Here is a 20,935-nt window from a genome sequence, read left to right as displayed (position 1 = left end):
CACCTAGGGGAAAGCTGGAGAAGACCAAGAAGCATGGGCACAGAGAAGACAGCAGCATTAAGTCAACAAAACTCTTAAAATTTGGTCCAGCTCAACTAATTAGAAGAAATGAAGTATGCACGTTAAACAAAACCTACACGTCACCAAGAAAGAAAAAATTACTTCTTCTGCATTTCTATTACTAGATCAAAAATTTCTCAATCACATAAAACAAACTGCTTGTGGGGAAAAATATTTTGACCAATTAACTCTGAGCCAAAAGGCTTTATGCAGATAAAACACTTGACACCCAGCAGCCTACGTTAATAGCACATCATCAGCATATGCTGCACATTACGTGCTAATGCTAATTTGTGAAAATTGTGACCCCATGCCATAAGTGATGAGGATCAAACATGTTCTGCTAGAAGATCCTGTGGTGTGTATCTCCAGTATTAATACTAGAACCAGTGCCGAAAAGACCTTTATGTCACTATGGCTCTGAATACCACACAATCTTGATATAACAGACCTTAAGCGGATTCTTAATTCTGCAGTTGAAAGACCAAAATGCTAGGCGGAGCGTGCAGAATGTTGGAAATGAATCTAAAGCTATTGCTCCAGGTACCTTCTTCCTGACAGCTAAGCCACAGTAAGAGATTCATGCCCCAGTTTCCCCTCCGTGCACATTCTTTCACACAACCAAATAGGGACATTTGTAAGCAGGATCAGTGAAACAAACGATCAATGTTTAAAATATCCTTTGTGGGTTAAAAAAATAAAAATTAAATCCCAAAACTTTATATATATTTAAAACATGTGGAATAAATCCTTTTGCCATAGTTTCACATATACTTTGAGCTAGCAGGAAATGACAGTGAGAATGAACGCCAGAGTAAAATTAAGAGAAGAGGGGTAAATGTAGAAGGCTGGTAGAACTCCTTCAGATGGAATTGCTACCAAAAGAATACCAAATCATACTTCACATTGATGTCCTAAAAGGCAGAAAACAGCAATAGATGTTCATATGTCAGCACGTCCTACCTTCTTGTGAATGACTATTACTAAATAGTGACCACTCAGTACAAATAATTGTACCACACTGTATTGTATTTCATGGTTTATCAACACCTGAAATTTCAGTTCTGTCCTCCAGTCACCTGGAACACACTGCACGGCATCTTTACAGTTCATTTCAGAAGTGGGTAACTGATCGCCAAGTATCTTGACCTGATTTTGACCTAAGATATCCCAGCACTTATTGCTGTGTACTGAATCATGTAAAATCAGCTACTAAGCAAATTTGACAGGAAACACAGCAATGCTTGCCTATCTAGATGAGATCAGGCCTAAGTCCTTATAAATGATGTACTAGACATTATTTTAGCTCCACAGAAAGCAGTAACACTTTCTGCAGAGAGAATTTTGCAGTCTTTATTCTACCATAAAATTAAAATAAGGGATACCCTAAGGAAAGCAAGTTTAGAGACACAAGAATGAAGTATACTTTACAGAAATGTAGAACCAAGCTTGTAGAATTTCCTGTTGTTGAATTTATCATATCAAAATACTACACCAAAATTAGATAATTTGGGATTGATGTTAGCATGTGAAAAAGCCACATTAGCCAAAATTACGTGAATAAACTAGATAAACTCAGAAACCAGTTATGTCATGGAAAAATACCAAAAGTAACACAAGAAAAAGCACGAAAGCTCATTACATACTTGCAACTCTAAACAGATTCAACAAGTTCCTCAACTAACCATGCACATCTAGTGAGATGGAAATAGCTCAAAGCTAAAAGACATTTAAAATAATAACCCCGTAAAAACTACAATGACCTTAAATTCATGTCATCTATTACTTTCTTTTGTCATTATGGCATTAGATAAAAGACTAGAATGACTCCATCAGGAACATTTTGAACACGGTGTTAGAAATATCCAGAAAAAAAAGGGGGGGAGGGGTTATGAGAAGAGTAGGAACTTCATAAAATGGTAATAAGAAAATTGAGGTCTCAATAGTTAAACTCTATCGGCTATAAAATAGTTCAGAATACAAAGCAATCACTGAAGGTCTATTTGAACTGTTCACCAAAAACAGCCATCATAAAAACTACCTGATGGGCTTATAATCAGAAGAAAATCATCTAACCATGCTGTCCAGTGCACTTAAAGAATAATACAGTAACAGGAAAAACTTTACTGGAAATATCTGTTATTCACATAGTGAAAGACATGGACAAAAACATCATTTTAATCTTACTTTTTGCTGTATGAAGTTCCTCTGCCTTTCTTACGTAAAGGAACAGCCCATCTTGCTCTCAGCAGAATTCTAGCAAATTTCTCTTCTCTTCCCTTGAGATCCTGCAATTGATAAAATTATTTTGAGATTTCTCACAGTTTAAGATACACTTTAATAAAGCTCTGAAAGTCACTGAAATAAGAATTCAACATCAGAATGTGAGCTTGGTGATAATTCTCTTTCCCCTTTGTAAATCTTACCAATTTTTCCTCTTCCATCTCTCCCAGATTTCCTGCTTTATTCTCCTGCTTTTTTACTTCTACTGCAAATTCACTACTTTTTGTGAATATTCTCACCTCCCCGCTTTCTTTTTCAAAGATACTACATGCATGGAAGAACTCCCCAAATACTTCTCACATTTATAACACTGAAATGCTGGGTATGGCTCCAGCTACATACAGATACAAGTTCATTTTGTATCTTCTGTACATGCAGAAATTCAGACAGGCTCTCAACTGATTAATTTGCTGCACTTTTCACAGCCCGTCTGCATTCAGCATTAGCAGGTGTCTTATGAAGGTCACTTTATTTGTCTCTGACAGAAATTAACTGTTATAACAGATGTGTATGCAGCTGTAAAATATAGGTTCATTAACTCAAACTGAACACGTATGGTGGGGGCATGCACCTGTTTCAAGCCCCTTCTCTTCCATGTTAAGCCTTTCCTGTGCCATCACTTGATTTTTCTTGTGTTCACCAGGCCTTCACATATTACAGCTCCTTAGTCCCAGGGATGGCCTACCAGGGATCCCAGAGAAACTAGTGAAGATAAAACTTTTATTATTAAACAATAACCGTGCAGTTCAAGCTAGAAACGCTGCGATACTGCTGCAAAACATCCATTTTTAACCGGCAACAGCATACAAACAAGGTTGTGCAGAACAAGCGGGGAGGTGAGAGACCAAGTCTGGTTAATTCCTGAGGTGCCGGGGTCGCCAGCTCCCGCCTCCCCTCAGCAGCCGGGCTCCTCGGGCTCCTTCTCCCCTCAGCGGGCTCGAGCCGTTACCCCCATTTCCCCGAGAGGAGCCGGCTGGGAGAAAGCCTCTATTTTTGTGCAATTGAGGAAAACAATTTCCAAATAAAAAGGAAATGAACGCACGCTTAAGCATGTGGCGGCCAGGTCAACCCCAGTCAGCCGGCGGGCGGGGCGCAGCGCGGGTCCCCCCTCAGCACCGCCCACAGGCGGCAGCGCCGAGCCCAGCCGCCCGCCTCCTGCCGCGGTGCCGCCAGGCAGCCTCCCTCCGGCCCCGGGGACAGGTAAGAGAGGAGGCCGAGGAGGGCGGGGAGGCCTCGGCTCCTCCATGGCCGTGAGGCGGCGGCGCGGAGGGGCCGCGGCCCTGCGGGGGGCCCCCGGCCGAGCCCGGCTCCGCCGCGGCGGGGCGAGACCCGGCAGGCCCCGGCTGCGGGGCGGGCAGGGCAGGGCCGCGGGTCCCCCCCTGGCGGCCGGCCCCGGAGCTGGGCTTGGGCTGGGGGCGGCCGCGGGTTTCCGAGGGCTGCCAGCTCGTGTGTGCTCGGAACCAACAGGTGCTGATGTCCGGGGAAGGATGAAGCTCGGCTGCCTCTCGTTCCGCCAGCCCTACGCGGGGCTGGTTTTAAACAATGTCAAAACCATCGAGACTCGCTGGCGGCCCGTGCTCGCCCGCTACCAGCACCGCACCATCGCCGTCCACATAGCCGTCAAGGACTGGGAGGACGAAGCGTGGCGAGATATTCTTCTGAGCAGGTTTGGTATGACGGCAGAGCAAGTGCAGGACTTGTTGGATGAAGGGGAGAAGTTTGGCAGGGGAGTTATTGCAGGTAAGCAACCCTGGGTTATATTTTCCAAGCAAGCATTTCATTTATTAGCGTATTTGCTTCAGTCACACGCCTGCTGTTCATGGCTATGCTCATTATAACATTGCTTTAACACTTGCTTTGAGGTAGCGCTGATTGAGTTGTGGCTGGGGTCTACTTCAATTCCCCATCGCTGTAAGCTCAGCTCTTTGGGGAACATTACAAATTAAACATATCCTTTTTCTAGTGTGCTGGAGATTGGTGTCCTGAAGTATCTGTGACCTTTAGGATAAGGAGTTTCAGTCAGGCCACTTGGTATATTGAACTGTTTTAGGGTCTTGCGTTCTTAAAATTATCTTTGACACCTAGAACCTCCTCCTTGGAGTCTGCTACAAAACAGGAAAAATGCAAGAGAAGAAAGTATCTGCCTGCTTAATTGCTTGCTGTTACCTCAGGCTGTGGAAATTGCATCAAGAGAAAAACAGGAGTGTGTTTCACACAGCCCACAATACTGTAAAAGACCCTTATTCTTTCTAAGATAGAATCAGACCTCTACGAAAAATGAGGAAATAAAATAAATTTGTGCCAACTCATACAGTAAGATAGTATGAAAAAGGTTGGATAGTATCTTATTTAATGATAATAAATGTCAATTCCACCTTTTTTTCATTTTTGAGCTTACGAACTCTTACTGAAACAACTTTACTGTACTCATAGTCAAGTGGAGTTATGACATTTTATTGCTTTGCATGTCAGATTATTACATAAATTCTATTTCAGTTCTACAAATGCTTCAGCAGTCTTGTTATTTGGGCAGTAAAGAATTTTATTTCTGTAACAAAGTTAGGATAGAGTGGTGCTTTTTATATTATATTTCAGCACAATATAATAATGTTGTTGTACTGAATACTTGCAAAGTTTGTATCAGGTACTCATTTTGCACTTTCCTTTGTAGGTGTCAATTCTTTTCTCATGCCATCTATCTTGTATTCTTATTTGAATATTTTTAGCTATTCCTGCAAAGTTAATTATGGCTATTACATGTTCTGGAAAATTGTTCCAGTCCTACAGCTCTGGAAATCGTTAGTTATTAAAGTAATATGTAGATTTGTAGCCTTCATTTAAATTGCATGCTAAACTGTGGAGTAGGTATAAGAGCTTTTTTGATCTTTATTTTAAAATGTTTAATCATTAAACATAGAAACTCCCTTTTGTGACTTTCATTAAGGTAAGTAAATTTTATGAGTAAAATGGGTTCCAGAGAGTGGGAATTTCCACATGGCTTAATGATTTTAAGATGTTAATACAATAGAATCCTGATATGAGCAGTCAATTGTATTTTAATGAAGCTACTTCAAGCCAAATGTAGCTCAGTTTTTGGTAGCATCTCTGTCTCATTAGATGCAGGCTTCTTTTAACAGAATCATCTATTGCTGTGTTATTACTGCATGCTTCAACTGTTCTTGAAGCAGCTTAACTTCAGTCTTAGAGGCTGTCTTCTGCAGCGATTGACACCTTGCTTAAAGCATGCATGCTTTGTACTTCAACCTTCTGGTAATGTACACTAGCTGCTTTATATGTCCTCTGGGAGGTGTACTTGTGGAAATTTTTTTTCTAGGAATTCAATCACCAACTAACTGTTCTCATTTTATAATACAGGATTAGTTGACATTGGAGAGACATCACTATACCCAGAAAATTTACCTCCTGAAAAGGTTTTGGAGCTGGAAAACAAAGCTGTCCTTAGTAATCTAGATCAGAAATACTTGACTGTTGTTTCAAATCCTAGATGGCTCCTGGAACCAATTCCTGCCAGAGGGTTTAGAGGTGTGTGGCAAGTGAACATCCCTGATGAACTGATCCCCTCAGAATGATAGGAGTTGCCCCATGCTGTATTTTTTCCTGCCTAAATGCAAACTGGTTATTCACAAGTCACCATGTTGAATACCAGTCAATTACTTAGTATTCCTTCCAGTATGAATCGTTTGAAGTAGCAAGAATTGCTATTTTGAAGCAAGATCATCAGGATCTCATTTTTATGACCCTTGCTGGGAATTACTGCTGTTTTAGTAGATTTTTGATATACACGCAACTGTAAATAAATGTGAGTTTTCTAATATATAGTTATTGTGTATCAATTTATAATGTGAATAAATACAAGCATAATGTTATATGAGGAGGCATATTATGAAGAAAGATCTGAAACACTCTCCAGAGAAATGGTGCTTGAGAGCAGACTTCTATCATTGTTACCGGCTAGGATATGTGTATAAGATGTACACCCACACTGTAAAAAAATTAAAAAAGACCAGATTTTCTCATTCATGGGTTAGGTATGTGTGCATAGGATGGAGGGAGCAGACTGCAGTATATGGCTCTGTGACCGACAGCCTTCATATAAAAATCAGATCTCTCAAATAAGAAAATGCTGTATTAACATTTTTGAACAGTCATTTTCTAAAGTTATACAAAAAAAGTGGTAATGAAGACCAAGTTACCATGTTTATACCAGCTATAAAACCTGTAACTAATACTTCTGGTGTAAATTACACACACAACACAAGAGGAAAGAGTTTATTAAACTGCCAAACTAATGGGAGAACGGTGTACACGTTGCTCAAAAGGAGCTAGAAAACTGAACCTGGAAAAGCAACAAAAGCAACACTTAACTCCCAAGCCAGTGCAAAAGTTGAAATACTTACCTAACAATTCACATAGCTATCTCAAAAGCATCATTTAAAAGCTGCAATACATTCCATTCCACCCCCCCAAAAGCTTTCCAGTCTTGCCTTAGAAGCGCAAAACTCCTGTGCTTTTGCAGTTAAGGTAACGATTGTGGCTGAACAGGAAAAGAAGGAAAGAGGTACTATACCAAGACATCTCCAACGTACTTAGCACAGACATGAAAATCAAGTGTATATTTAGGACCTGAAAGACACTTGGAATAGCATAGGCAATTCATACAGGCTTTTTAAAAAAATACTTTTAGATAATACTTATACTGTACAGGACGAGACTTTAAACAATATATTACACTGCTAAAATGTTCATATAAATACTATACAGGCAAGTGTGCAACCAAGCCATTAGGAAGGTTCACAAAATCTCTGTTGAAAAACCTCAATTTATCTTCTAGATCTGATTTCTCTGATCCAAGCCACTGATCAAGCAATAGCTATTTTTAAGTAATTGGGACAAGGCATGAGATGAGCTGCATTTGTCTTTTGATTCCCAGTTCCAGTTTAACAGGCTGTTGCCATCTTAATCTGGCATATCGATATTTAACTTAGGAGGTGGAATTACGTATTTCCCCGGACTCTGTGTTATGACCACTCCAGTCTTTTTTCGAAACATTGGTGCAATTTTTGGTGGCTCGGGAACTGGGGTTTCTTCCGCTTCTTCATTATCTTCATGATGAAGATCATAGGAAATATTTCCATATTCTCGCAAGAAGGGGAAAATTTCAAGCAGGAACTGACAGAAGTCTTTGCGAATTCCAAACCACCCTAAAAATAAATCATTTCACATGATTACAAAATAGAAAAAAAATGATTTCACATGATTACAAAATAGGTAAGAATTTAATTAAAGAAATCAAGAACTGCTTCATCTGCCTACTTCAGTTCTCAATTGTTTCCATATGAACAACTTAAAATTTATGTTAGTGCTGCTTTTCAGTGTCACATCTATCATAACAGCATTGAAGGTCAGGTATCTACGCACGTGCCTGAATGTGCATATGTATGTATTAGAGCTAAGCCACCAGAGCAAGAATCCACAGCATCTCGTGTATTAAGCGGTGACAGATGACATCAGTATATAGGCAGAAAGAACACAAAAGGCCTTGCATCTCTCCAGCAATCAATGTCACACAGGAAGACTTTCACACCAAATTTCATTTGATACACACAGGTTACAGGACCAGAGAGGCTGTGATGGCATAGGCTGACATTGCTTGGTAAGTGTATGTGTTCAGTATTCCCCCAAAATTTTTGTTGTTTGCTAAATATGATGTGATGACATGAGCATTTCATCCTTGGTATTATCTACACTAGATTAAAACAACAGTACCTCTTTTGTTTGTCATCTATTTTTTCTGCAAAGATTTTTAAAGATAGCATTCAATAAGTGGCACCTGTAACTCAGATGGCACTCTTCTGTTAACCAATACCAAAAGGTCAGCATTGAAAGGAACAGCCTGCCCACCAAGGCAATTTTTTCAGTGAAAGAAGGAAAGGGACTGAGTATTTGCCAGGGAAGATCCTATACAACCCATCTTTTTGCAGAGATCATACTTGATGGCCATTGATGTATTTCACTTAGCACTCTTTAGTGGTGGATATTCATGCAAGTCTTCTGAGGATCACTTCAGATTTTTTAAATTTTTTATTTTTTTTTTTTTTAAGTTTACAATCAGTGCTTACTAACCCTACAGAATATAAGAGGGATGTCTGGCTTTCCAAATGACTGATTTGGCTACAAATCATCAACAGCATGCTTTAAAAAAAAAATAATAAATGAAGTTACCCAGAACAATTTTCCATACAAAAAAAAAAAAAAGAGTAAGCTAAATGTGAAGATACACACTGAAGAGAGAAATTCTCAACATATTTCACAACTGGACCAAAACGAAGTTTATGAAATTAATATCACAGTTGGTTTCTTTCAACTCTGAAAAATCCTAATAAGTTTTATTGTCTTGTCACAAAACAATACTAACTGCAATTTGGGTAGTAAGAACTACTCAACTGCACTGAGTCAGTACTGTTAGATGGCTAAAAGGGCAAATGCTCTTTCCAGCAATGGTAATTATTGAGGGAATAAAAAACGTGGTAAATTTACACTTGGCCACCCATGCAACTGAAGTCATATCTAAGCAGCAGAGAGAACTAATTAGCCAGAGAGGACAGAGAATACTCCTTCAGGCTACTACTGCCAATTACAATGGTAGGTGGTAAACTATTTTCAGAACCCAGAATAGAAAGATCTTAGTCATGTCCCATGAGAATGAAACCCCCAGGAACAAGGAAGGACAAAAAGCTAACTTAAAACCCCACTGGGATCTCAACGCATCCAAACAGAAGAGCCCATGCTTTAAGATCAATAACAAAGACCAAGATACACTATAAACACTGAAAACTTAAGAGAACCATCTCAAGGGAGCAGTAACAAATGCATCTAAACTATTTTATGAGAAATAAACACAGCACAAAGCTTCTTAAAAATAGATGTCTTAGTAAAATGCATTTTTGTCTCGAGTTTCACTCTTAGTTTCCATGATTATTAAGTACTTACAGTGATTTCCTCCTTTTTGCCCGAATGTTGTTGCCATTAAAGTTATCAGTGAAAGCCAAAGAGGAACAAATATGGGTATAAAAGAGAAAGAATTGTGCCCGTCTAGTCTGTGTACTAGTAAAATCTAAAGGAGAAAAGAAAAAACCAACATCAATTTCTAATATCCATTGTAATTCCCATTTCCAAGCATCGTTTAAACAGTGATCTTTAACTTAACACATTTTTTAGGAAAAACAGCCTCCACAGAAATATGATTTTACGGTTCCAATGTGAGGCGTTTTACACATGAAAATTCAAAAGCACAAAATTCTTGGTTTTCCCTTCGTATTTGCATTTAATATTTTATTCCGAACAAGATGTGGTATCTTCATTTTGACGAGTTCAAAGAGAGCAACATTCACCCCTCTCTGAATAAAAAACAAGATATATAAAACCGTACACTTTATCCTACCTCAAAGGTGAGCAGTGGGACTACAATTGTCATCCAGCTGACTGCCATTGTTATGTGCGTCCTCCGTTGCTCAGCAATCACATCCATGGAGCGCAAGAACAGAACAGACCACACAATGTAATAGAGCACCACGAGACACAGAAAGGACATCAAGATCCACAATGGAACGCAAACAACCTGAAAGATAAATTAAAGAAGTTAGCTGCTTTTTCCACCCCAGCCAGTGATGTGTTTGTCTTTTTTTTTTTTTTTTTTTTAAATAAAGCAAGTCCACGTATTAAGCATAAAAAAGAATCAAGTGTAATGGTCTAACTAATTTAAACTCTAGCAGAAAAGCTTTGCAAATCACATGCATTGTTAAAAGCCATATCAGCTCTTTGGGGTTCCTCAGTAAGCGCTGTAAACCCCATCAAGCTGAAACAATTTAAAATTAAGTCAATAGAGTTAAACTTAAAAAGTAAGTTCAAACAGTACTTGAAATTGACTTTAGCAAGCATTTTCTACATTGGACACCTTACTCCAAGTGTTTCTAAATGAGATCAATTCCACATTTTTTTGAAAATAGTAAGGGCAGTCATAATCTTGACAGGTTATCAGATTTATGGCAGTTTACACAAAGCCAGACACAGGAACAGAGCTTTTGTATTCTAAAGCTACTTGGAACAGTACATCTCAGCATATTTTGACAGTGACCACAGGAGGTCAATTTCAATGCATGGTAGCATAACAAAACAAGTTAATTACCACACAATATTTACCAACACTTGCCCTAACTCACCAATCATTTTTCTGGCTGGTTTAGTATTGCAACTGGAAGCTTTTCTTTAGGATTCTGCCCTCCCCCTGCCAACATCTGACCAGAAATTAATTAATTACAGTTGATGGCATGTCCCTCTTCCCCCGAAGAAAGGAATGCTGTGCTCTTACTCAAGGAAAAGCCTTTCCCTTGACTACTGAATGAAGCATCAGACCATCAGTGAAGGATTGTTAAATAAGTAAAAGGGAGATCACGGACGCTGATCATACATTAACTGTTCCCTGTAGCAAATATCTGAATGAAATTAAGTATTTAAACAAGTTTAAGAAGAAAACACAGTTTACATACAAGCCATGGCCATCTGATGATCTCATCTAGTCTGAGTGCAATAAATATGAATTGTAGAATATTGACTGAACACAAGATTTCCAGCTAGAAAAGAGAAAAAATGTTAATTAACACTTAGCATTCTAAAGTTATCTCTGAAATAACTAAGGAATATGTTAAAGGGCTTTTCTGACCCTATACTTATCACTGCAATATCATTTGCATGTATATTAAATATTACTAAGCATCCCTAAACTTGAGGAGCTGTGATCCCAATATGGTAAATGCCAATGCAGGTATCCCCTGAGGGAAGGCCTTCCTGGTATTTAAAACAAAAATAAAAGCTCTACCTACAGCACCTATGAGAATGAGCAGAGAAATAATAACAAAAAAAAAATCAAACTAATCAGGTTGGAGAAAAAAAGAACACAACCAAAATAACAAAGAATCAGAAAACAACTTCAGCTGTTTTCTTCAGGTAAGAAATATTGCTGGAATTAAAGTACTAAGAAATCCTTAAATTCAAAACTATCAAGTTTGTCTTTCTTTTAAGATGTATTTTAGTTGTTGCGGTAATGTATTAAATATATGTAATTTTCAACTTAAACTAAGAGCAGTCCAGTTTTAAGTCAGTTTTGGGAAGAATAAAAGACAGCATGTAAATTCAATCATTTACTGTATAATTAAATGGAGTTAACTAGATTTTAAGTAGTTTTGTAACGCTAGCTTAGTCAAGAGAGTAAATGACTAGAAAACACCTCAGAAAACCCACGCTCTAGCATAAGACCAACCAAGCAGAAAAACGCAATGGCAGATAGAAAGAATAAAAATAATAACTAGCCATCAGAGGATCAATTGTTAAAGTTTTTTTTCTAAGAATCATGTTAACATTTGAGCTATGTATGGCAAGCACATGTATGGTTGGAGCGCCTAGGCTCAAAATTTAATGAATTCAATATGTCTTAAATAAATGTTGCTTTATTGACTATAAAAATAGTAACGTACTAAAGAAAGCTTTTTCTGGCCCCACCATGATACTGATATATGCTACCAAGGCTGCCACAACTGTGGAAGTTCTTCCAAAACCAAAAGGATCTCTCGTTAGAGAGGAAAGGAGCTAGAGGTAGAACACAGAAAACTACTGTTTTATACCTGCCATCTGCACTCCCAAATGACAAATTAATCACCTTGATTGGGAAGGTAAGAAATTTGCAGCCCCAATTACATAGGGCTTTGGAAGTTCAATTCTGCCTAGGGACAGTGCTTACTGTCAGTGGAAGGTGGTTTTTTTGTTTGTTTTAGTAATTTTCGGTTTTTACATGTCTAGTATTAGTTCATATTGCACAGTTTGTAGCAGGTTCTTTTGACATGCAATAAAAAGGCAGATTTAAAATGCTGCAGTTTGGTAGTTGAAAAAAATTAGAAGAGATTAGTAAAAAAAAAAAATATATATATATATTATTCCCAATCCTAATTTTGCACTGTAGTAATCAGTGCAAACAATTAATTCAACAGATGCAGTCATCCATATCACGCTTTACTGAGAGGCACTCTAACAAAAGACTCCTAGTCTTCCATTGTCCCAGTTTTTATACATAACAAAGCGTTACCTCCAGGGACCTGTCATGTCGGAATCCCCATACACAAGCTGCCACTGACACGGGAGATACGAAGAATAATGGCATGAAGACCAGAAGCCAAAAATGGGTTCCTCTTTCGATCCTGTCACACACCAGAACTTCAAACATCAGCAGTAGCAGGTGGATGCCTACTGCTATTAACATCGCTTTGAACTCCACGCATGTTTCTCCTTCTGCTCTAAAAGGAGGTAAAAGAAATATTCAGTTTACATGCCAACAGGAAAGCACGCCATCCTGCAAACGTCCCAAGACATTTCATTTGCGAGAATTAATTTTTGGATATTAACCCCTGATTTTTAAACAAATGTATATGTTCCTCCCAACTAGCCACTATTAGAATACACTGCTGATGAAGCAACAGGACTTGCTCCTCATTTTTCCTTCAAAAAAGGATCAGCACTGATGCATTTAAAGGTCTGGAAGTTACTTTATCCTAGACTCACAATTAAAATATCACAGTTAAGCAACTTTGACAAAAAATGAAGAGGAATTTACAAAATTTGTTCCCCAAAACATCTTACTTTACAAATGTTACATACATACAAGTGTGTTAAAGTCTGTGACTATTTCTTGTAAAACTGCAGTTTGTGTCTGAGAATTCTCCATCTTTGCTATATATTCAAGAATCACCAAATATCCCTGCATCTGTTTGCTGAGATTATACACATGACAAGGCCAAAAAAAAAATCCAACATTCTTCAAGCTGATCTGTACCTTTCAGGAAGCTGATTTAGAAAGTAACCCAATTAAATATAGCACATTCCTGGTACCTCTAAAGATACATGTCTGCACAGATTATATTAAAGCAAAGAATTCCCAGCGTTCTAATGGAAAGATGCAGAGAGTCACCCCATGAGAAGTTTTAGCTTCCTCAAGACAGTATTCTTGAAGACTGTGATAAAGTGCTGCAACTAGGACGAAGACATCCATACCTGCATAACACTGCTTGCATACGTTATTTGAAATGATTATCATAACCTGTATGTTAAAAGCAAACCTTCTGGATGGTAGATCTTATGTTTTTTGAAAACCTATTTAGGAATTTGATTCAGTATGGAAAACACACACCGTTCCCTTTGTTCCGCAAAATAAATATCCTCAACTTACCGATACTGCGGGTTCCGGGCCCACACTCCTGTTCCCACTGAGGCGCCCACAATCACCATTAGCTTCCAGAGCCAGATCGGAGCAAACACAGCCCAGTAACTCCATTGAATTTTGTCATCCAAACGTAGCGACAGCAACACAGAGAAAAGCAGCAGACAGGCATAAATCAGAAATTTGCTAGGAAACAAACAAACAAACAGAAATTATGGCATGCAACTTAACACAAAGATTTTAGAGGACAAGGAAATCAGTCATAGCTAAAATTTAATCAGAACACTTCCAATCCAAAAATGTGTGTCAAAGTTCTCTGCAAAGAATCAAATTGGATCTGAATAGTCAAATATTTCATCACAAATATCGCATATCATCTCTTTCACTCATAAAACCATTGCTTCAAGGGAACACATCAAAAGCATTCTTGCATGACAAACTTAATGAATGGGCTCCTATAAATAGCTTCCTCCCACAAGGATCCACTCAGGAGCTGGGTTATTAGAGGCTCAGAAACATGCCAGTCGTACACTTTCTGGAAAGCGCATTCTTTCGTACAAATCAAATGAAATAAGTTAAAAACAGCACGGATAAAGTTAAATAAATTATGCAGCTTAATTTTGAATGTCAAAGACTGATTGAAGATGAAAAGCTGTTCAGTCTTGTGATATAAACACAGATTGGTTTTCTACTCCCTTAAAACAAGAGCAGGTTAAACTTTTAACGAAGTTACTAACAAAAAGTCTGATTTCTAACTGAGGATCCTTGCTCTAAGTTTAAAACAGTTACGCTGATACATTTTATAAACAAGTCAGCCTAGGAATGAATCAATGTTTGCAGAATACTTGCAAACTGTGGCACCACGATAGTTTGCACCCCCAGAAGTCAGACAAAATAATTACACAGCACACGATTTCCTCACACTACAGGAAGGGGAAAAAGTCATCCACGCTTAGAGTGCCATTCAGCAGAGGATCACAGATCGCTTTAGAAAACACATCATTATGCTTCAACACCACTTCAGCGAGATAATTATATGTATTTTAAGGCCTGGATAACCTAAAGAACAGTAAGCGCTCACTGCGGAGTAGAGCAGCGAGTCAGGACTACTACCTTTACTCCAACAGCATAACTCACCCTGCCTACTTCCACTCTCATCAAATAGCGATAAAATGCCCATTAAATCAGCACCGCCTTTTTTAGATATCAAGCAGCTTTGTTTCTTTTCAGCACAATTTCAGGTGCCCTTTAATTACAAAAAGCTGCTTTACTGGGTCAGCACCACCTAGCATGCCTGACGGGAAGACCTCAGGACGGGCTGATAAAAACCAAATCACTCTTCACAGCAGCAATGAGATCCTTCAGCTGCCTCGGCCATTCACACGCTTCCAGTGTTCGGTATTTGTGTAGTTTGTGTTTTCCCTGGTTCCTCAATAAAAGCAGAAGTGAAACATCATGTGGCTAAACACCAGGGCCCCCTGAATGTTCCAGTAAGCGTCAAAACATTCAAGATTCAGTTATCTGCATTAGTGGAGCATTCAGCTTGCTCATTCATAGAATCAGAGTGGTTTGGGTTGGAAGGGACCTCAAAGCCCATCTCATTCCAGCCCCCTGCCACGGGCAGGGACACCTCCCACCAGCCCAGGTTGCCCAAAACCTGGCATCCACAGCTTCTCTGGGCCTCACGGTAAAGAATTTCTTCCTACTATCTAATCTAAACCTACTCTCTTAATTTAAGCCATTGCTCCTTGTCCTATCACTACACTCCCTGATAAAGGGATGAATAAAATGAATAAATTCATCATTTAGACTGCATCCAAACAAGCTGCAAGCATTGCTTAGCAATAACAAAGCCTAATAAGCTTCTGAAACTTCCTCCCCCTACTTTTCCATTACTTTCAGGCACATGTATTTTGAGCGTTTGTCTCACCCCCTCTGCAGCAACGCATTTCCTGAAGCATTTGTTATGCTTCCGCTCGTCTAGACAACTGATTGAGCGCAGCTTTCTGTAACTGCGATCGTGCACGGCCTCTTTCATGAACAAGATTTTCCAGGGCTCCCTGCGCTGCGTGCCAACCTGCAGACGTTATTCCGAAGACTTTATTCCACGGTCTTAAAATATCTTGTAACAGCAAAGCCAATCTGAACTAGGTCTCTTGGCTTTTTTTTTTTTTTTTTTTTTTTTTAAGAGTTGCGTGCATCCATAGCTACTCGGCAGGACTGTGTAAGCCCAATTTGGGGTGACTATTGCCTTAGTTTCCAGGGATGGAAGCTGAGGATCTGGGGTGACTATCGCCTTAGTTTCCAGGGACAGGAGCCCAGGATTTTGGGTGATTATTGCCTCAGTTTTCAGGGACAGAAGCTGAGGATTTGGGGTGACTATTACCTTAGTTTGCAGAGCCAGGAGCCCAGGATTTGGGGTGACTACCACCTTGGTCTGCAGACCCCGAAGCGCAGCCCAGCCCCCTCCGGTTCTCCTGGGGCCCCGCTCCCCGCAGCTCCCCCCCTCACACCGGGTGCCCGCCCCGGGCCGCTCTGCCTCCCCCCACCCCACACGGCGCAGCCCACGGCAGAAGGCCCCAGCGGGGCTCCCCCAGCGCCGGGCAGGGCCCGGGGCCTCCCGCGGAGCCTCAGCCGCTCGGGGACCGCCCTCACCTGGGGTTGAAGTCCTGGAAGAGGCCCCGCAGGTTCATGGCGGCCCCGCCGGCCCCGCTCCGGCCGCGCTCTACCAGGCGCGCATGGCGCAGCCGCCGCCGCCCGCCCCGCTCGGGCCTGGCCTCGCCGCCGGCCCCCGGCTGCCCGCCCCGCGCATGCGCATCGCCCGCCGGGTCCTCACCGCGCCGGTGCCTCCGCCGGGCGGAGGGCAGGGCCCGAGCGGGCTTCGCGGGCGGTGCTGCGCATGCGCGGTGGCGGAGCGCGAAGCCTCGTCAGGGGGTGGCTGTGGGCAGGGCTTGAAGGGCTGGAGGTTGCCTCAGCCTTCCCTCAGCTTTCCATGATACATAAGGGGGGGTAAAAGGGAAAGGCGGTGCTCAAAGGGTTGAGAGCTGCTTCAGTGGGGGTTCTGCAACTGGTCACATCAGCCTCTGAAGTGTCCTGACATCAAGGACATGGGGATTGAGTGGAAATTGTGGGAGATGAGAGCTGGGGGAGTGACTAAAGGCTCTGAAAAATGTCACGAGGAACTGAGTGAATCTGGCTGAAAGACACCGATGTCACTCGATTACACTAAAATTGTCCTCACGGAGAGAAAATGCTAGGTACTAAAAGACTTCAGCCGAGCTAGGAAGGCATAACGAGAATCAAGGCTGAGGGCTTAGGCTAAACAAGCTCTGGTTAAGAACCAGAGATGTGTTTTTTCATTCTAAGTAAAACTAATTAGCTGCCAGAACAAACAACGAAGAAACAGATTTTCCATTTTTAAATGAAGTTTGTGCACCTGTCCAGAATATACAGGCTAATCAAACTCAAGTCAATGGGCTTGACAGTAACAAAGGTTATGAAATTATGAAAGTCGGTCAGGACAGATTATATGACAAATCTATACCATGACAGATCATCCGGTGATTGTTCTGAACTTAAAATACCGGTAGCTCCTCACTAATCAAGATTGCATGGCAAGTAAAATGCTAACAAAAGGAAAAGCAATCATATCTTGACCTCTTGAGCTCTCTAGCTCCAACTAGAAATAAATAAAAAAAAATAAATAAATAAATAAAAATAAAAAAATAAAAAAAAGAACCGGAAAGTAAATGGTCTAAGTCTTCATCCAATGCTAAATGGGCTGCTAATTTATACCAGCTAAGAACTTAGGCTTATGTGCAGCTTGATTATTTATTAAAAGCTGTAGCTAGTTTTAGCCTTCGACAGCATTCATCAGCTAATACAGATCAACTCAAAAATGCGATTAATCTAGAAATATTCACAGCAAATTGCAGGTGTGGTTTTAACTCTGTTGGCAGCAGCACAGATACCTGACTGACTTCCACACCAGGAGCTTTCTGCATATTTTCAACTCCAATAAGGCAAGGGTATGTCACAGCACACAAGAAAGCAAGGGCAGGTTGGCACAAGCAGTGGTAGTGGGGAGGGTGTGTGAGAAAGCTGGCAAGCAATCAGGATGAGCGAGAAGCATGAAAACATAATGGAAGGAAAGTGAAGGCAAGGCAAGGCAAGGCCGAAGGTTAAGCAGGCTCCAGAGGCTGATGAGATAAAAAGAACCCATGTGATAGGACCTGTGGCAGGACAGCACACAAGTGTGTAAGAAACTGAAGAGTTACCAGGCTTAAAGAATTGAAAATTAGTACTTTGTTTTTCATTCTGCTTTTGAAAAAGTTGAGCCGTACTAGTTCGGAAAAGAGAAGGGCTATGCATAATGTATTTATTCAAGATAAAATACATCTTCCGCAACACATAAAGCAGCTCCTAGACAAGGCAGTACCTGTGGGCATTACCCTCAGCCAGATGCAATTATAAAACAAAGTCAAAACAATATTAACAAGGAATTATCTTAACTTGAAAACTGTTAATGATTTAGAAGCTTAATAAAGCAGCATGCCTACTCCAAGAATATTCACGTAGGAGTAAATCAAGAAAGATTTCTTCAGCAGTTACAATGTTTGGCTGACTGCCCAGGCAGCACAATTGTTCCTACAGGGGACAAAGAGCTAGAAAATAAATCGCAAGCTACAGAGAGACAAAGCTTAAAAGAAAAAAAAAAAAAAAAAAAAGGATAGAAAGAAAACAGCTCTTTGCTGTCAGACCCAACCTGCAGGTGCCACAGCTGAGAAAATCTCCACTTTATCTGCCTCTTCCCTGAAGAAATGTGTATCAGTTCAACCCCCTGCGGGATAGTGGACTTTTCCCCAAAGGAAAGGTTAAGATCTGGCTGCTTAGCAGCTGCTGTCAGATCTGACAAACGCTCTGGGTGACATTGCTTGCAGGGAGAACAGAGGTGTTTCACAGGCAGAACAACAAAGCTGGGCTGTGAAGCAGGGGACACAGCAAGCACAGAGAAGATGCTGTAAGAAAGGGCCGTGCAGTGGGGGCCCTGGAGGTTTCCCTGGGGTGCAAGTGTCCATGCACCACAGACACATCCATTGGTGCATCAGTGCCTCTTCACTGCGCCCAGCTTCCCACCCTCCCCTGGGGACATGCAGCCCATCATGTCCCCGGTGGCCAAAGCCATTTTCCTTGCACCCTTCCTTTTCACCACCCTACTCATCCTTTATGCGATCCAGTACCTTATCAGGGATGGGGACAGTGGCTGTTTCTGAGTGCAGGCGAGCTGCCCTGGGAGGCTGGAGCCAGCACCAAGCCCAGGGCTCACAGGTGCTGCGGAGCCCAGATGAGCACCTTTGTGTGCATGTCTGCGTACGTAGCTGGCAACTCTAAGTGGCATTTCTAATCAGAGCCCTTTTTTTTTTTGTTGTTTGTTTTGGTTTGTATTCTCCCTGACTAGTAAGTTTCTTTAAGTAGCTTTTAGCTTTTCAGATGATCTTTTATTTTGTACACTTTATTTGTACCTGGGAAGTTTGGTAAAGAATGTTAACTTCCATTTGCAGGGTTGCTGTGAAGTTCCAGACCACAGAGACACAGTGCAGAGCAGTTTGAGACCTGGATGGTGAAGGTTGTGTTTTACTGGGCCCAACCAAAACTAACAAAAACCAAAACACCATGGTATGCTGACAGTGGACTCTGATATCAGTCACTCCCATTCAACAGTTCACCTTCAGGTAAATCCAATACCACAGAAGTAAAAATTATTTGCCTAATCTGAGCAATTAGTCTACATGTTCCTTCACAATGCCATCCAAATGCGTATAATGCTGTGAGAAAACAGCTAATAGTTTACAGCACCTAACAGAGCTGCTAATGAGAAAATGACAGCAATACATTCTCCCCTGATAAAATAAACAGTCCATCTTTCAGTCCGAACTTGATTGCTTTAAGATTTACAATGATTTGTTTGCCTTTCTTCCTGGCTCATAGAAGATAGGAGAGACATAATTAATTGTGATATCTTCATCCCACCCCACTTTAAATCATCTGTTGAAGCTGTGACTTTCAAATAACCCAAAACTTACTATATCATAAATTCCTGTTAAATTTGTAGCTAAGTTCAGGTGAGATACTCTTGTAGCTTAAGATAATGATTAATCTAACTGTAACCTGTACGCCTGAATACCACAGTTTTCGTGTTTTCTGTGTTTTAGTAGATTGCTGTACAAAGCTAGAAATATTATCCATTAATAGCTGTTTTTACATAGCCACTAGTCTAGGCCAGCAGCCTTTCCACCTCTGCAAGTGTAAAGTATATTAAAATTTTATTGCTCAGAAGAAGTGCATATGAAATACTGTGTTATTCCTGTGCATACACATCCTCTTGTATGTCTGTGTTCTGCCAGTGTTCTACGCCTGGCACAATCAAGCCCCAAATTAGAGTACTTGAGTGAAAAGGCTCAATTAAACCTGTCTGCCAGAAGATTACAGCAGGGGATTTATCCCATGTGGATGTCACTGGAGAACAGCTCCTTTAAGTTTACTTGGAAATGAAGAAGAAGAATACCTGTACCTTTAGGCGGGTGAGAAGATGGCAGAGCGCGCTCCGAGAGAGCAAGACAGCAGTATTCTGCCTTCTTTGTGGTTAGTAAAGAGCACGATAATGTAATGATATAAGGATCACATTCTGTATTAATCTGATGTAAAGCTGCTGGCAGAAATGATATTTGTTACTGTTGTTTAAAGACCTTTTAAGTTCACCATGAAAGCGAAGGAATTAAAGGCTAGATGTTTCATATATAAAAAACAGGGAAAAAAAAAAAACAAACGAAAATACCTTTATTTACACAAAAGAAAAATGTATTTACTTGATAATCATGATTTGTCTTCTGAGAAAAGCTAGGTGAAAAGAATATGTACATACATGTACTTGGAGTTGTTTACCTGAGTGACAGGACTTGCTTTGCTTGCCTAAGGGAGCCTCCACAGCAGGCACCCAAGGAATAACACTTGCCAGGCTGAATATGCTGGGTAGATAACGTGCACTGAAATGGAATAATTTTAAATTTCTGTACTGCTACTTGTACAGTCTTGCTGATAACATTACCTGCTTAAATTACTTAGGCTAAAAATTATTGCAGAGTACAGATCTAGCTTCTGGGAAGGAAGGCTCTGACTATTCCATTCTTGTATACTTCAGTGGAACTTAAAAGAGAAGACTCAGAAGTTCATTTTGTGGCCTCTGTCATACAACAGGCATTATGAGTGAACAAATTTTGAGCAGAAAGGTATATAACCTTTATATGTACC

General features: G+C 40.5%; 3 protein-coding genes across 4 annotated transcripts in view; 1 reads left to right on the top strand and 2 right to left on the bottom strand.

Moving 5' to 3' along the window:
• Positions 1–2,753, bottom strand: part of LOC311443874 (uncharacterized protein) — a gene marked incomplete at its 3' end in the record, with an annotated part of 33,760 nt that extends 31,007 nt beyond the window's left edge. The window contains exons 1-2 of the mRNA XM_084534448.1: positions 2,487–2,753; positions 2,248–2,348 (exon numbers count right to left, since the gene is read on the bottom strand). Coding sequence (XP_084390574.1) covers positions 2,248–2,348; positions 2,487–2,504 — 119 coding nt within the window. The 5' untranslated portion in view covers positions 2,505–2,753. The remainder of the gene's footprint in view (positions 1–2,247; positions 2,349–2,486) is intronic.
• A 693-nt stretch (positions 2,754–3,446) lies between these two features.
• On the top strand, positions 3,447–6,178 carry LOC311443831 (EOLA-like protein). Its single transcript, XM_084534357.1, has 3 exons — positions 3,447–3,543; positions 3,811–4,083; positions 5,719–6,178. The coding sequence occupies exons 2-3, from the start codon at positions 3,831–3,833 to the stop codon at positions 5,931–5,933; spliced, it is 468 nt and encodes a 155-aa protein (XP_084390483.1). The 5' UTR covers positions 3,447–3,543; positions 3,811–3,830; the 3' UTR covers positions 5,934–6,178.
• A 441-nt stretch (positions 6,179–6,619) lies between these two features.
• Positions 6,620–16,440, bottom strand: TMEM185A (transmembrane protein 185A). 2 transcript variants are annotated; one of them, XM_084534355.1, is made up of 7 exons: positions 16,283–16,440; positions 13,637–13,813; positions 12,500–12,707; positions 10,911–10,994; positions 9,806–9,982; positions 9,355–9,478; positions 6,620–7,565 (listed from the first exon to the last, which is right to left on the bottom strand). In XM_084534355.1, exons 1-7 carry the CDS (start codon positions 16,318–16,320, stop codon positions 7,321–7,323), a joined length of 1,053 nt encoding a protein of 350 aa, XP_084390481.1. In that variant the 5' UTR covers positions 16,321–16,440; the 3' UTR covers positions 6,620–7,320. The 2 variants fall into 2 exon arrangements, with proteins under 2 accessions (XP_084390481.1, XP_084390482.1); XM_084534356.1 differs by lacking the exon at positions 16,283–16,440 and adding an exon at positions 15,558–15,707.
• Between the last annotated feature and the right edge of the window lie 4,495 nt (positions 16,441–20,935).

The sequence above is a fragment of the Aythya ferina genome (assembly GCF_964211825.1).
Source record: "Aythya ferina genome assembly, chromosome: 13".
Classification (NCBI taxonomy): Eukaryota; Metazoa; Chordata; class Aves; order Anseriformes; family Anatidae; genus Aythya; species Aythya ferina.
Note: the sequence above shows the minus strand (reverse complement) of the source record. Positions and strands in the feature narration are given on the sequence as shown.

Bases quoted from the DNA above. Each gene is read 5' to 3' on its own strand.
- LOC311443831 (XM_084534357.1), top strand. From the start codon at position 3,831: ATGAAGCTCGGCTGCCTCTCGTTCCGCCAGCCCTACGCGGGGCTGGTT. The intron at 4,084-5,718 runs GTAAGCAACCCT...TTTATAATACAG, and splicing joins TGGCAGGGGAGTTATTGCAG to GATTAGTTGACATTGGAGAG.
- TMEM185A (XM_084534355.1), bottom strand. From the start codon at position 16,320: ATGAACCTGCGGGGCCTCTTCCAGGACTTCAACCCCAG. The intron at 13,814-16,282 runs GTGAGGGCGGTC...TTTGTTTCCTAG, and splicing joins TTCCAGGACTTCAACCCCAG to CAAATTTCTGATTTATGCCT. The intron at 12,708-13,636 runs GTAAGTTGAGGA...ACCTCCTTTTAG, and splicing joins GCCCGGAACCCGCAGTATCG to AGCAGAAGGAGAAACATGCG.